Source organism: Nansenia antarctica, assembly GCF_963989245.1.
Source record: "Nansenia antarctica genome assembly, chromosome: 9".
NCBI classification, from domain to species: Eukaryota; Metazoa; Chordata; class Actinopteri; order Argentiniformes; family Microstomatidae; genus Nansenia; species Nansenia antarctica.
This window is the reverse complement of record NC_137679.1, coordinates 29,136,311-29,152,927: the sequence shown is the minus strand read 5'-3', so window position 1 is coordinate 29,152,927 and position 16,617 is coordinate 29,136,311. Positions and strand designations below refer to the sequence as shown.

Genomic DNA, 16,617 nt, shown 5'->3' with positions numbered 1-16,617 from the left:
GGTGGACAGTGGGTTCATATATACAGTAGCTCCAGATCTCTCTCTCTCTCTCTCTCTCTCTCTCTCTCTCTGTGTGTGTGTGTGTGTGTGTGTGTGTGTGTGTTGGTGTGTGTGTGTTGGTGTGGTCTAGAGCCCCAGACAATAAAACCGCTGGCGCTCGGAAATGGCTGCAAACGGTTTAATGACTTAATGAGACCTAATTAGTTTAAATGGGAGAGAAGAGAGAGGAGCGGTAAAGGTGAGCTGGTGTGTGTGGGTGCGCGCTTGCCTTGGCCAGAGCAGCCATTTCTGCCTTTCATTAGCTGATAATAACTAGGCCAGCTCTCTGATGAAGGTTTACCGTGCTGCAACACCTCTGGATAAAAGCAACACTGCACTGTCGCCATCTCTCTCTTCTTCTTTTCTCACAGACAAACACACACAGTATGCCCACACACAGGTAGGGAAGTGTGTGTGTGCCTGTGCATGCGTGTCCATGTGCATGTGTGTGTGCCTGTTCATGTTTGCGTGTGCGTGCGCGTGTGTGTGCCTGTTCGTGTGTGTGTGTGTGTGTGTGTGTGTGTGTGTGTGTGTGCGCGTACATGGCAGGTGTATGCCAGGCCGGCCAGAGGCTCTCAGGCAGGGTGCTGGAGGGTCAGCTCTCATTTAATCAAGGAAATAATTCCATCTCCCATTAACTTAATCCCAGGCCTCGGTGGAAAGAGAACCATCGGGCAACCCGCTTGTACCTCTTCTCTCTCTCTCTCTCTCTCTGTGTGTGTGCGTGCGTGCGCTTGTGCTTGTGTGTTCATTAGTGTGTGTGTGTGTGTGTGTGCGAGAGAGAGATGTACTGTACATGTTAAACTCTAATGACGTTTCCACGTGGGTGCAATATGTACAGAACAGTGTGTTGCTCAGATGAAGATAGTAACAGAGATCAAGTCAAGAAACCTTGACAAATCTGTCCAGGTACAATATGTCCACATATCTAGGCCTAACACCTTTCTGCAGATCTTAGGTTTCTTTTAACAGGTGTGCGTTCTGCTGAGAGATAATAATAATAATAATAACTTTTATTTGTATAGCGCTTTTCCTGCAAACGTTGCAGTTCAAAGTGCTCCAATCATTATATCATAATAATTAAATTATTTAGTCATTTAAAGGCAATATTAAAAAGATAGGTTTTAAGTATTGACTTGAACATATTTGCTGAGGTTGCATCCCTAATCACACATCGATCAAGACGAAAAAATTGATAGCTATGAATTACAGATTGGGATCTGAAAAACCCCTGGCAGTGATTAAGGAAATGGCTGCGAACGGTTTAATGACTTAATGAGGCCTAATGAGTTGAAATGGGAGAGAAGAGAGAGAGAAGAGAGAAGAGAGAGGCTCTGTGGAGGTGAGCCTCGTTAGTATTCTCTAGGTCTGCAGCTGGGTGGGTGGACGGGACAGGTTGGTGAGTTGTCACAGCCTCTCTCTCTTGTTTTGACCTTTTTAACCTCTTCCATCTCTTTCTCTTGATCTCTATCTCACTCTCTCTCCCTCCCTCTCTCCATCTCTCTCTTCCTCTCTCTTTCTCTCTCTCTTTCCCTATCCCTCTTTCTCCCACTCTCCCTCTCTCCCTCTGCCCCCCCCCCCTCTCTCTCTCTCTCTCTCTCTCTCTCTCCCCCCCTCTTTCTGTCTCTCAAAGGATGTGTTCATTGCGGGGCCCAGTTGTAGTGTCCAGTAGAGTTTGGGGACAGTAAGCTTGTTTAACCATCTGAGTGTGATGCTGTTGCTGTGTGGGCAGCCAGGGACGTCCTTTGTTTGGTTGACGGGGAGGGGATAGTGTTGACTTTTTAGAATACTGGTTTTATTGAATGTGTGGTCTATTGTCTTTGTACTACTGTGTGTCTCTGTTGAATTGTACCAATAAAGGTTTTTTAGAATAAAAACGTACTATCCCTTTCTCCCCCTCCTGCCCGTCTGCCGGTTCTCTCTCTCTCTCTCTGAATTCAGTTCAATTCAATTTAAATGGCTTTATTAGCATGACATAGTTGAACTTGTCTTTCCTTCCAGGGATGATGTCCTGTGAATGGTTCACGTGTCAGTAGCATATATTGTTTGATGCGCCTTTTGACCCAATAAAGGGGATTTTAAATGATAATTATCTCCCTATAATTATTTCCCCTCTCTACCCCCCCCCCCCCCCCTCTTTCTCTCCAGAGAAGCCTGTGTCAGTAGAGCTGAGCTGCGGGGCCGGGCCCTTCCTGGTGGTGTTGGAGCCAGGACAGCCCTTGCTGCTGGACTGCCACCTGGGGGCCTCGCCCCCGGACGCCCCCCTCAACATCACCTGGCTCCAGGACGGCCGGCCGGTGCTAGAAGGGGGGGGCGACTCCCTCCTCACCCTGATGCCCAACGGCTCCCTGCTGGTGCTACCCTCCTCCAGGGACAGACGGGCCACCCAGGGGGGGGTGGAGGGGGGCTACAGCTGCCTGAGCACCAGCCCCCTCGGAGCCCTGACCAGCCGGACCATCAGCGTTCACCTGGCCAGTGAGTACACTCAGCTGGCGTTCTGGCACATGCCCGGGCCCATGGCCCTCCTCCGGCTGCAAGGGCAGTAGGGGGTAGAAGATGCCTTAGTGTGCACAGACACACACACACACACACACACACTGACACAGGCACATTCCTCAGGGGGGTTTCTGTGCATGGTTGGAGATGAACTTGGTCCTCCTCGGGCTCAGACAAGGGCCTGATTGTGTACTCTGACTATGATGCCCTGGGAACAGGTAGGCTAGGGCGGAGGGAGGGAGGGAGGGATGGAGGGGAGGAAGAGGAGTAGGGGGGAGGGAGGGAAGGGGGGAGGGAGGGAAGGGGGGAGAGAGAGAAGGAGGGAGGCAGGGGGAGAGACGGTGAGAGGGAGAGAGGGGGAGGAATGGAGTAGAGAGGCTTCTTCCCTCCCCTCTCCTCCTCCTCCTCCTGGAGAGCCACTTTCTCTCTTTCTTTCTCCCTCTCTTTCTTTCTTTCTCTCTCTCTCTCTCTCTCTCTCTCTCTCTCTCTCTCTCTCCCTCTTTCTGTTAAAGTGGCAGACAGTCTTTATTCAGTCATTAGCTTTGTGTAGAATGTGAGGGTATCCTCTGTGGATATCCCTGCTTTTGTCATCTGTCACATGCCTATTTATGAGGATACCTTATTTGGGAGAACATGGGGACAATGAACCTGGGGGGGGGGGGGGGGGGGGAGAAGGAGGGAGGGGTGAGTAGTTGAGAGGAGACTATTAAGTGTGTCCTTCAGAAGGTGTGCGTGGTGCGCGCATGCACGTGTGCTTGTGTGTGTGTGTGTGTGTGTGTGTGTGTGTGTGGTGCTGCTATGAGATGGATGAGGAGACAGGGAAGACAGTAGAGACGGGGGGGGTTATATGGACACCCTGACATTGAGACACAAGCTCCCTCCGACTCCCCATCGTTCCCACTGCCAATTAAGACAGAGAACAGCAGAGCCCAGCTACAGAAACACACCGTCTGTGGGTCGCCGAGAGAAACGCTCCATCAATTTGATGTGTCATGATGTCACATGGAAGTCCTGGAAGTATTTTACGAATATAAATGTGTGACAACATTCGTCTGATTCTCAGAACATGATGTATTACATCCATGGCAGTTCAACTGTAGACCCCATGTGACAGAGAGAGAGAGAGAGCGGGAGAAAGAGAAAGAGTGGAGGAGGGGTTTGGGGTTGAAACGCCGACAGACAGAGAGCAGGGAAGCAAGGGGTCGTGGGGTGGAATTATCGGAGAGCACAAGGGGAGGGAGGAAGAAAGCTGCAATCTGATAGCCGAGGGGCCAACAAATGGGGCAGAGACAGAGAGAGAGAGGGAGCGGAGAGGACGAGAGAGAATGAGAAAGAGATTGATAGAGGGGAGGAATAGAGGAATACAAAGGGCAGCAGAAGAAAGAGACATTATCTCACCTCTTGTAGATTGAACTCCTGGTGATACAGTAGATAGGTTCATTGAGTTTCCTGACACAAGCCTGTGTTCGTTTCAGCATTCAAAAGCCTCAGTTCTCTTCTCTCGTTGGCTACTGTGTGTGTGTGTGTGTGTGTGTGTGTGTGTGTGTGTGTGTGTGTGTGCGCGCCTGTTTGTGTGTGTGTGTGTGTGTGTGTGTATATACAATGGTACACAGTATGGGCTAGTGTCATAGGCAGTGTAGAAAGTGCTCTAATACTGTATGATTACCCCCTTGGCTCCAACGCATGCTTTGACAGAGCTGAGGTGGAGGCCACATCCAGCCCACATTGTTCCCTCCCAGCATGGTAAAGTGCCCCCTCTCTCTGTTTTAATGTGCCGACTCACTGATCAGCTGTTATTCATCAGACACAGACACACACACACACACACACACACAGACACACACACACACACACACACACACACACACACACACACAGACACACACTAGCACGTATACACACACATACAGTTCACGCTGAAAATGACAGAAGCAGGCACATATAATAATAATAATAATAATAATAATAATAATAATAATAATGATAAGGTGTATTATAGCACCATGCATCTGTAAAAATACAGCGCAAAAGAAAACTAGGAAGAGATTAAAAACAAAAACACCAGTTGCATAGAATAAAATCATCAAAGAACGCAACATAGATCAAATGCTAATTAAAAGCTAAATTGAAGAGAGGTTTGAAATGGTTTACTCAGTTTACTGAGCTTGCTTTCCTAGTTTGGGGGTGTAAGTAATTACATGCAGCATTGCCAACTTTCATTTGAGTTTTGATAGTAACCTCCAATAAGCCATTAGTGTTGTCGGCATGTCAGTACAGTAGGCTGGTTCCAGCCCATTTAGTGCTTTAAACACCAGTAGAAGGACTTTGAAGTAAATTCTAAACAATACATGGAGCCAGTGCCGAGCAGTTAAGACTGGAGTGATGTGTGGTGGCCTGGGAAAACCCTTCACATGGTGGCATTTTGACATTTTCATTTTTTAATATTTCCATAAATTAGAAGTTCTCAGCTATTCATAACTGGTTGAATGACTGCCCTTTATTTTAAAAAGTTATGAGCATTTTAATGTATCATGTCAAAAAAAGTGAAAGGTAAGAAATGCTGCCCCCGACCCCTTTCTCCTCCGGGTCGGGGGAGGAGCCTATGCAGATCGGCCGGTCTCGTTTGTCTGCTTGTGATGCAAAGCAAACTACCCACCACAAAAACATAAAAATAAGTACTTTCTCTTTTGTTTTCTTAAAATGTTTATTCACCATAATGTAGTATGGAGTTCAAAGTACTAGAATACTACATAATATCAAAATCACCAAAATCGCGATTTCCATCTATTTTTGCTCTTTGCCACAAACGAACGCCAGCGACATCCGACGGGTTTTCCCAGGCCACCACACATATGCTCTCTCCTCTTAGTCTTTGTCAGTAGCCTAGCAGCAGAATTTTGAATTAGTTGGAGCCTCTTTATAGACTTATTGGGGAGGGCAGTAGAGTGCTTTTCAGTAGTAAAGTCTACTTGAAATAAAAGCATGAATACATTTTTCATTGTCCCGCTGAGTTAAAAACGGCCACACCATGGCAGTGTTTCTCAGATGAAAAAAGGCTGTCTTGGTCACCTTGCTAATGTGGGAATTAAAACTCCGATCTTAAGATAACACCAAGACTTTGACTTAATCTATGTTAAACTTAACCTATGACTTAATCAAGGGACATACATAGGGATGCACGATATGCATTTTTTCCAACCGATACCGATAACCGATGTTTACCCGCTTCTCGTGGCCGATAACCGATATGAGAACCGATATGAGAACATATATAATTTCACAGTTGATAACCTGTAGTTCATGCACACCTGAAGGTAAGAAAGGCTATGTAGTGAGCAAAGATTGATGATTTAATATTCCATAGTGATCTCACCAAATCTAACTTACATCACTATTGTTAACACAACAAAGAGAACACTTCTGACTCTTCAAATGTTGAAATCATTTAAGCCTCTTTCACACATAGTTCCCTGTAACTTCAATGGAATCCCAAGCTGTGCCGTCCAGCCATTTTCGCCGTTCACTCATGAGTCAAATGCCGGTAGATTCGCGTCTTGCTCCCTTTAACACAGGGGTGCCCAATACGTCGATCGCGATCGACCGGTCGATCGCAAAGGTAGTATGGGTAGATCGCATGGCATTGAACAAAACGGAAAAAAAAGGGGAAAAAAGTTCGCCTATCATCCATCCTCACTATGGCTTTTGCCACTTGATTGACGTACAGGTAAGCCAGTCTGAGATCTGATCTTTTCACCTACACCTAACACGCGGTTCACCACGCATGCGCAGTCAACAGCACCAACTACAAAATACAAAATACCGACGAGACTAATTACCTAGTTAGCCTTCCAATTTCTACTATTTACAGATTGCCTTTTCGATGACAGATCCACAGTGGCTGATGACACCTTGCAACCAGCTCCTACAGCCCTGACTATTAGAAACTAGCTGCCTCCTCCCAGTGCCAGGTCTCCCACTAAGGTAGAGAAATGCATTTATTTCCTCCTTTCAAACTAGGGAACTACCTGTTTTGTATCTGGTTTACTTGTCTGTTTGTTGGATCAGTAGTTGGCTTTGGTACTGCAGACTGGCTGTCAGTGTGTGAGTGAGAGAAAGTGAGTGTGTGTGTGTGTGTGTGTGTGTGTGTGTGTGTGTGTGTGTGTGTGTGTGTGTGTGTGTGTGTGTGTGTGTGTGTAAGAGAGTGAAAGAGAGAGAGGGAGAGAGAGGGGGAGAGAGAGGGAGGGTTTGTGCTATGGCTCCCTATGCAGATTGGCAAATGTGTGTGTGTGTGTGTGTGTGTGTGTGTGTGTGTGTGTGTGTGTGTGTGTGTGAATGTGTGTGAGCGAGAATAGCAAAGAGGGAGGGTTTGTGATGGTCTTCTCCTGTGGCTGTGTGACAGAGAGAGGGAAAGTGTATTGTGAGTTTACTATGCAGGCTGGGAACTGTGTGTGTGTGTGTGTGTGTGTGTGTGTGTGTGTGTGTGTGTTTGTAGTACGTGCATGTACGTTTGCGATGTTGAAACTAGACTGGTAGATCTTGGCAGACTGGCTACTTGAAAAGTAGATCTTGGTTCCAAAAAGTGTGAGCACCCCTGCTATAGTCAGTCCCAATGGTCCAAAATTCAAGTGCTTCGTAACACAGACAGGGTGAATGTTATATACCAGGCCCTGCAGGGTGGGGGAGACCTGGAGATGGAACTTTTGGAACTTTTTACTTATTGAGCCTGCACTGTTTTATGTTTTTTATTGAATGTTTTTCTGTTTTCTGTACTGAATGTTTTCTGCCCTAACTGAGCTGTTTGACAACAAAATTTCCCCATTGGGGACAATAAAGGTTTTCAATCAATCAATCAATTATGAATGAAAGTGAAAGTTCTGTCACAAAACGCCGTTACGTATCCTCACACATTTTTAAGTGGGTATATGGAAATCCTTGGCCTTTCCTAGTGGGTATACGGTGTAGTCCTGCGTGTCACCTAGACTACACCAATGGCCTACTTCGTATTGATCTTTCTGTGTGTGTGTGTGTGTGTAATGCGCGTTCCGCATGTTCCACTGCAGCTGTAGGATATATTGGTATTTGATCACCTTCTATATAAAATCACCTGCTCGGCTTTAATGACTTAACCGCTATTTAAGAAATTATAATTGTTGCCACCCTCTAGTTTTTGGTGAAATTACGTCTTTGTTTTGAGCGCCAGTGCGCGTTTTATGCGCGTGCACGCGCGCGCGAAAGAGGACCGCTCCGCCACTAATGTGAAAAATCCTGGAGGAAACACTGAGATCCTGTGGATAGAGGAGTTGATTACGGTTGAAATGAAAGGAAGGGGGTCTTTGGAAATGGATTTGAGAAGAGGGGAGGGGATAGGATCGAGAGGGCAAGTGGTCGCCTGCTTAGATGTGATTACCACATCACATCAGGGTTTCCGTTAACCGGTAATTACCGGTCTTTGTCCGGTAAAATGTGTTGAAGTCCGACAAATTGAAATCTCTTCGGTCATAATGTCCGGTGAAAATAATTCCCTCTAAGCACAATTTGAATACAATTCGCTAAAGTTCACATTCTGATTCCTTCTATATTTAAAAAAGACGAATATATAGGCTATGTATTTCTTTTATTATGATATGATTTGACGCCGGCATGATGATGACTGCTAATGTGTAGGCTAGGCTAGCCTATGCGAAACAGCGGCGGCAGGGTTGCCAGATGGGATTGACAATACAGCCTAACTAACCAGTCTATTACCGCTAAACCCAGTAGCCCATTCGGCGATAACCCGGCCCATCTGGCAACCCTGCGCAGTGGGCCACCATAATAATAACTTGTATTTGTATAGGCTAGCGCTTTTAACCTGCAAACGTTGCAGCTCAAAGTGCACCATAGCGAGCGAGAGGTACACATGGCAAGACAAAGTAAGCTTAACAATGACTTCATGAAACCAAGCTACAATGAGTCTGAGGAGAAGTCTGACTGTAAAGAGATGGAGGCGGCTCGACGGTTCCGAGTTAAATGGAAAGAAAATTTCCCCTGGCTGCGTTTAGATGGGGAAGGAAAATGTTCTGCTCACCGTGCAAAAAATCGGGGAGGAATAACGGATTCACGAGAGGAGCAACGAATATGAGAATGTCGGCTCTCACTGATCACAGGCGGTGCAGTGACCACATATCGGCGGTCAGGCCACTGTGAGCAGGCTAATGAAACGGCTAACAATAAGCTGCACTCTCAGCTACAAGTTGCATTTCACATGGCAAAAAATGGCATCGCATGTCATCAGTATGTCGGACTGACTGAGCTACTGAAAGCAGTTAAGGCTCCAGATTGTGTCTTGAGTGAGGGCACCGCCACAGCGACTCCGTTGACATTGTGGCGCACGTTCAGCGCTGGACATGGCATAGCGTGCATGCGAATCATGAAAGCCTATATTATATTTATTATATAGCTCGCATCTAATCGTATCGGATGAGAAATAGACATTAAACAGCATATATAGGCTACACAACAGCTAATCACCGCGACAAACAGCGATATTATATTTGAATATGATGACCGGAATATCTCACGTTTGTCCGGTAAATTGAAATCTTCCCGGACACGTTGACCGGCACAATTTGTTTCTAACGGAAACCCTGCATCACATAGTATAGGTTGTCAAATGTATAACAATGAAACATATGGCATACAGTAGGCTACATACACCTTAAACCATTAAGTTTGAATAGCCGATTATTAAGTAAAAAATAAGTTATTATTTAGAAAGTAGTAGCCCATTACATCCATTGAGAAATGCGGAACTGATTGAAAAATGATGTGAGGTATTAGACACGCTTCATATAACATGTAAGGGCTAATCCTACCTATCTTCATACATAAATCTTTCAAAACTATTTTCCAGGAGCAGACTGATAATGGCCTGGCCCAGCGGGGCCGTTTGTTATCAGTGGCAAACCACAAATACGCTGAGCAACTGTCACGGCAATAAACTGCAAGTACTGTATACACGGTACATGGTACACACACACACACACATACACACACACAAACACACACACACACACACACACGACCCAAACTGAGCAACATTTCTCAATGAGCACACAAAGCTCACTCAAATGCTTGACACGGGTGAAGACAAACACACGCACATACACGCACGCACGCACGCACGCACACTACACACATTACGCACACAAACTCATACACGGCCCAAACTGAGCAGTATTTCTCAATGAGCACACAAAGCTCACTCAAATGCTTGATAGGGGTGAATACACACACACACAAACACACACACAGTACACACACAGTACACACACACACACTGAGCAAAGTTTCTCAATGAGCACACAAAGCTTACTCAAATGCTTGACAGGGATGAGAAAACAGTTCATCCAACACTGTACTGCACTTCTGACTGCCCTACTGGTTTGATGATTAACTCTAACCATAATATCCAACGATCATACAGCATGAAATATTCATGGTCACACACACACACACACACACACACACACACACACACACACACGTGTGCTTGCCATGGTCAAGATGATCTGCTGAAGTTCAAACCAAGCATCAGAATGGGGAAGAAAGGTGATTTAAATGACTTTGAACATGGCATGGTTGTTGGTGCCAGACGGGCTGTTTTTAGTATTTCAGGAAGTGCTGATCTACTGGGATTTTCCCGCACAACCATCTCTAGAGTTTACAGAGAATGGTCAGAAAAAGAGAAAATATCCAGTGAGCGGCAGTTCTCTGGGCGAAAATGGTGATGGTGGTGTAATGGTGTGGAGGATATTTTTTGGCACAAATCTTCAGCAACTGTGTGATGCTATAATGTCAATATGGACCAAAATCTCTGAGGAATGTTTCCAGCACATATGCCACTAAGAATTAAGGCAGTTCTGAAGGCAAAAGAGGGGGTCCAACCCAGTACATGCCAGGTGTGCCTACTAAAGGGGCTGGTGAGTGTATGTCTAGGGATGCACGATATTATCGGCGTCGATATTTATCGGCCCGATATTGGGAAATTAATGTTATTAAATATTTATCGTTTTATTACATTTTAGCCGATATAGAGCCGATAATATGAAGCCGGAAATATTTCCGGTTCCGGTTGTCGCGCTCATGATGCTGTGCCTGCGTACAGCCACGCAGTGTAGAGACGAGAGCGAAACATGGCTTCCCGGGTGTGGACATTTTTCTGAGTTTCTGAGGCAGATAGTGCGTTTGCAATTTGCAATACATGTTCGGCAAAAGTTCGGTGAACTACCATAATAAGCCTAAAAAAGTTCAACTGTTCAAAAAGTACAACTTCTCTGCTTTCAGAAACTGTTTGAATTTTTTAGATTGGGCATAGTTCCTGAATTACGATAGTTTGAAGGAACGCTGTAAAATCCTGTCTGAGCCGACAGCTCTGGTTTCGGAGCAAGACGCGAATCTATCGGCATTAGTCAAATACATGCTCACATCCAGTCATCTGCTCACTGCTCTCCATCAAAAAGGGCACATCCATCAATAATATTACATAATAACAACTAGGGATGCACGATATGCATTTTTTCCAACCGATACCGATACCAATATTTACCCGCTTCTCGTGGCCGATAACCGATACCGATACCGATATTATTATTATTATTTTGTTTTTTCTTTCCTATCACCAGGGGAGCCACCCTCCCAAATGTCGTTGTTTGGTACCTGTACTATATCAATGACAATAAAGACCATTCAGATATAATTTCACAGTTGATAACCTGTAGTTCATGCACACCTGAAGGTAAGAAAGGCTATGTAGTGAGCAAAGATTGATGATTTAATATTCCATAGTGATCTCACCAAATCTAACTTACATCACTATTGTTAACACAACAAAGAGAACACTTCTGACTCTTCAAATGTTCATTTATTATTTCCTCTAACAAACAGAATCTGTTATAGACAGTGCACAATGCTTTTTTTAGCCAAAGTTCATAAAGATCTTATGTTAACCGTAGCTTTAGACAGTATACTGTATGTTTACATGTATATGTTAACCATAGCTTTAGACAGTATACTGCATGTTTACATGTATATGTTAACCATAGCTTTAGACAGTATACTGTATGTTTACATGTATATGTTAACCATAGCTTTAGACAGTATACTGCATGTTTACATGTATATGTTAACCATAGCTTTAGACAGTATACTGTATGTTTACATGTACATGTTAACCATAGCTTTAGACAGTATACTGTATGTTTACATGTACATGTTAACCATAGCTTTAGACAGTATACTGCATGTTTACATGTATATGTTAACCATAGCTTTAGACAGTATACTGTATGTTTACATGTCATGTATGTTAACCATAGCTTTAGACCAGGGGTGCTCACACTTTTTGGAACCAAGATCTACTTTTCAAGTAGCCAGTCTGCCAAGATCTACCAGTCTAGTTTCAACATCGCAAACGTACATGCACGTACTACAAACACACACACACACACACACACACACACACACACACACACACACACACAGTTCCCAGCCTGCATAGTAAACTCACAATACACTTTCCCTCTCTCTGTCACACAGCCACAGGAGAAGACCATCACAAACTCTCCCTCTTTGCTATTCTCGCTCACACACATTCACACACACACACACACACACACACACACACACACACACACACACACACACACACACACACACGCAGTACCATAGCCAACTACTGATCCAACAAACAGAAAAGTAAACCAGATACAAAACAGGTAGTTCCCTAGTTTGAAAGGAGGAAATAAATGCATTTCTCTACCTTAGTGGGAGACCTGGCACTGGGAGGAGGCAGCTAGTTTCTAATAGTCAGGGCTGTAGGAGCTGGTTGCAAGGTGTCATCAGCCACTGTGGATCTGTCATCGAAAAGGCAATCTGCAGCCTCGAGAAACTTTTTTCACAATTTCGCCGTCTTTGAATGACTTCTTGTGTTTAACAAGAACGTGACTGACGCGATAAGAAGCTATCGTTGCAGCCGTACGTTTTCGCTCTTTTGCCACATTTCCCTTCTTCGAAATAGCCATCGTAGATTTGCTGATCAGACTGACGCATTTCCAATATCACATCGTGTAAAAAATTCCTCCTCCCATTCTGGATGGAAGTTATACGTTATTGGTTTCTTACTTGGTCCAGCTTCCCCACTCATTTGTATAGCCTTTATTTAGTATTATATAGTAAATAGTAGAAATTGGAAGGCTAACTAGGTAATTAGTCTCGCCGGTATTTTGTATTTTGTAGTTGGTGCTGTTGACTGCGCATGCGTGGTGAACCGCGTGTTAGGTGTAGGTGAAAAGATCAGATCTCAGACTGGCTTACCTGTACGTCGATCAAGTGGCAAAAGCCATAGTGAGGATGGATGATAGGCGAACTATTTTATTTATTTTTTTCATTTTTATTTTTTTCGTTTTGTTCAATACCTTTGCGATCGACCGGTCGATCGCGATCGACGTATTGGGCACCCCTGGACTTTAGCGTCATATACCATCAACGGGGGGAGATGCGACATGAAATATGACAAAATGCAGTACTATCATGCACAGATCAGCCTTATAACATTTAGGGCCAGTTTCACAGACAAGGCTTAAGCCTAATCCTAGACTAAAAAACATCTTCAATGGAGATTTTACATTGAAAGTGTGATTTAGTCCAGGACTAGGCTTAAGCCTTGTCTCTGAAACCGGCCCGTAATGTTATATATATATAACGTTAGACAGGGAGCGCAGATGTATTTTTATGAACGATATGAGGCTGGGAGGGAAAAATCACAGTATACCCACTAGAAAAAACTAGACTACACCACTGAAGTACCGTATTTTCCGGACTATAAGTCGCTCCGGAGTATAAGTTGCATCAGTCAAAAAATGCGACATTAAGAGGAAAAAAACACATATAAGTCGCATTTATTTAGAAATATATTTCACAAAATCCAAGACCAAGAACAGACATTTAATCTGGAAAGGCAAGTTTATTCAACTACACAATAGCACACAGAACAACAGGCTGAATAGAAGTCCGGTATGTTAACAAGCCACATTAACAGTTATTCAGCAACACAATAGCATAAAGAACATACCTGGGAGGCTGAATAGGCTAAATTAACATAACAAGCCAGCGAGTCCAACAAGCAAGTTACCAGTAAGCAAGTTCACCAAGCTACCGTTTGCTTAGCTTCAACAAGCTAATGTTTTAGATAGGGATGCACCGAAATGAAAATTCTTGGCCGAGGCCGAAGCCGAATTTAAGGAAACACTTGGCCGAATACCGAATACCGAATACCGAATGTGTATCGGCAGTTTTTAATTTTATCATTGCATAAACTAAATACATTTTGCTTTTTATTCATGCTTCTCAAAGAAAGAAATTGAGATTGAAAAAAAAGAACTTTTATATATAACTTATTATAACTAATTATCGTGGGATTTAATCTCTACTGCTTTCCAGGGTTCAAGTTAATGATATTCATGATTTGTCTCTACATAGGCTTCAGAAAGTATTTAGACCCCTTCACTTTTTTCACATTTTTGAATAGATTTGCCATCAATCCACACACAGTACCCCATAATCTAAGTAAAAACGTTTTTTAATGTTTGCAAATGTATTAAAATGTAAATACAGAAATACCTCATGTACATAAGTATTCAGACCCTTTGTCACTCTTAAAATTAGGTCAAATGCTAAATGTCTTCAACAAGTCATTCAACAAGTTGAATTGAGTCCACCTGAGTGTAAGGATAATAGTTCATGTTATTTCAGAATGAATATCTTTTGTTTTTATAGTCTCTGGTTTGCATAGAAACCACCGCATGATACAGCTGCATGTCATAAACTCGTGTAGAACAGCTGGGAGTCTGAATATGTTTTCAACAAGGCAACAACTCTGCTTCTCACTCCAATTTTAAATTGAGCTACGACTGCTAAGCTAACTAGCTAGATGAGTGTAAGGTTGCGTTCGTAAAGTCGCTCTGAGAGCGCTGGAGCGCACACTGGGCCCGACGTCATAGAGAAACCGAGTCATTTGATTGGACGAGAGGCATTCCACGAGTGCTGATCGGATTTCCTGAGTGAATTTACGAACGCAGCCAGTTTTGAAAGCGCGTTGCCTCGCGCCGCGCGCCTGTTGAGAGTTATATTTAATTGTATTGCGTCATCAAAACACGGCCACTATTCGGTGGTAAACATTCGGTGTTTTCACACATTCGGCCGAATACCGAATGTGCTTTATTTTGCGATATTCGGCCGAATACATTCGGTGGCCGAAAGTTCGGTGCATCCCTAGTTTTAGATAACTTCTTCAGGGGTTTCGGAGCAGCATATAGTTGTCACAAGCCCAGAGCGGCCCAGAGCGGCTGTAATAATAATAATACATTGAATTTATATAGCGCTTTTCCGAGGCTCAAAGACGCTGACAATGTAGACGGTAATGTTTACTCCTTGGTTCATGTCAGTCAGTATGAAATTATATATATATTGATATATAAGTCGCACCTGACTATAAGTCGCAGGACCAGCCAAACTATGAAAAAAAGCGCGACTTATAGTCCGGAAAATACGGTAGGCCTACGTGAGAGTACACGCACAAAACCGGCTAACGTTACTCATTAACTGTTTACACAAGTAAAATCACAGTGTGACAGTCAGATGGAGCATTCGGTAAACAACAACAGCAAGGTAATGCATCAGTTGAGTTAAAGAAAACAAACTCTTACCTCTGAGGACACCAACATGAGCCCTGCTTACCCGTACCTCCGCCGTTCTGTTCGTGGTGATTTTAGAGGCAATAGATTATTTTTGCCCCGCGCATAATTGCTATGAATAGTTCGAAGCTAGGTGCTTGCACGTTAGGTGCGAGAATGCTCGGTTAACCCATTAGCGGGAACATTATTTGTTTCACAAAATAGGCTGATTTAGTTGACCATGAACATCAGAGACATACATTACGAATGTTCATTTAAAATACTCTATACTGAGCACTAGTATAAGAACATGAACCAGAGAACAGCAGTAAATGCAATTACCCACAGTCGTCGCTGATGATGTTGCATTTTCGGTTAGGATACGGGATTAAAGGCACCGGCGTGTGTCCCGCTAAATTCGGACCTATCACAAAACTGTTTTGAAAGCGCGTCGCCTCGCGCCGTGAGCCTGTTGAAAGCGATTCAGTCTCGATTGCAGTGCGAACACAAACGACGAGGTTAATTGCAACATTGTAACATATTGTAATTTACTACACCCTAAATCGTAACGAAATGTTGGTCTGGAAGCGGCCTAAATCTAGCTTCAATCTGCTTTTTTTCTGTTCTCCGGTCATAATAACTCGCTGCCTTTCTGCGCAGCCTGAATCAAAGTGGACTTGTGGACAAAGTGGAATCAATTAGTGGCGGAGGTCATAGGGCTGTCCCAAACGACTATTTTTCTGACGATTAATCTAGCGATTATTTTTCCGGTTAGTCGATTAGTCTAACGACTAATTTATCGCTAAGTCTAACGATATTTTTTTTTACTCTTCGGAAGAAAAAAAAAGAAAAAAAATGTCTTATCATGTGTAGGCCCCCTCCACCTCACTGCTATGTTTAGCCAACTTGAATGCCAACATGGCCATTTAGAAGTCTGTCCATCACCACAACACATAGCTAGCTAGTAGCTACATAGCTAGCTAACGTTACTCTCGCTGCTATGTTATGATTAGCTAAATTGATGCTAACGTAGCATGCGAGCTACGAGCTAGATAACGTAGGTGCGAGCACCACAATGACAATAGGCTACCGTAGCTAGCCAGCTACATAGCTAACGTTACTAACACCAGAAGACAAGACATACAAACTGTGGTGAGCTACATTGCTTGTGTAACATTAGCTAGTAGCTATCAATTTTTCACTCATACACGGCCGGAAAAGTGAACAGAAATACAACGGTGACTTACGGTGGTGCTATCTTGCGGCTGTCTTCACAAAGAGCTCCAGGATGCTTTCGCTTGAGGTGCTCGTTCATTGCAGACGTACTGCTGTGATAGGCCATTTCATTTTTGCACAGTTTACAGACCACCAC

At 43.9% G+C, this 16,617-nt stretch overlaps 1 protein-coding gene across 1 annotated transcript in view; it reads left to right on the top strand.

The window, feature by feature from the left end:
• Window positions 1-16,617, top strand: part of igdcc4 (immunoglobulin superfamily, DCC subclass, member 4) — a 74,581-nt gene that overhangs the window by 19,824 nt on the left and 38,140 nt on the right. The window contains exon 2 of the mRNA XM_080539882.1: window positions 2,188-2,514. Coding sequence (XP_080396008.1) covers window positions 2,188-2,514 — 327 coding nt within the window. The remainder of the gene's footprint in view (window positions 1-2,187; window positions 2,515-16,617) is intronic.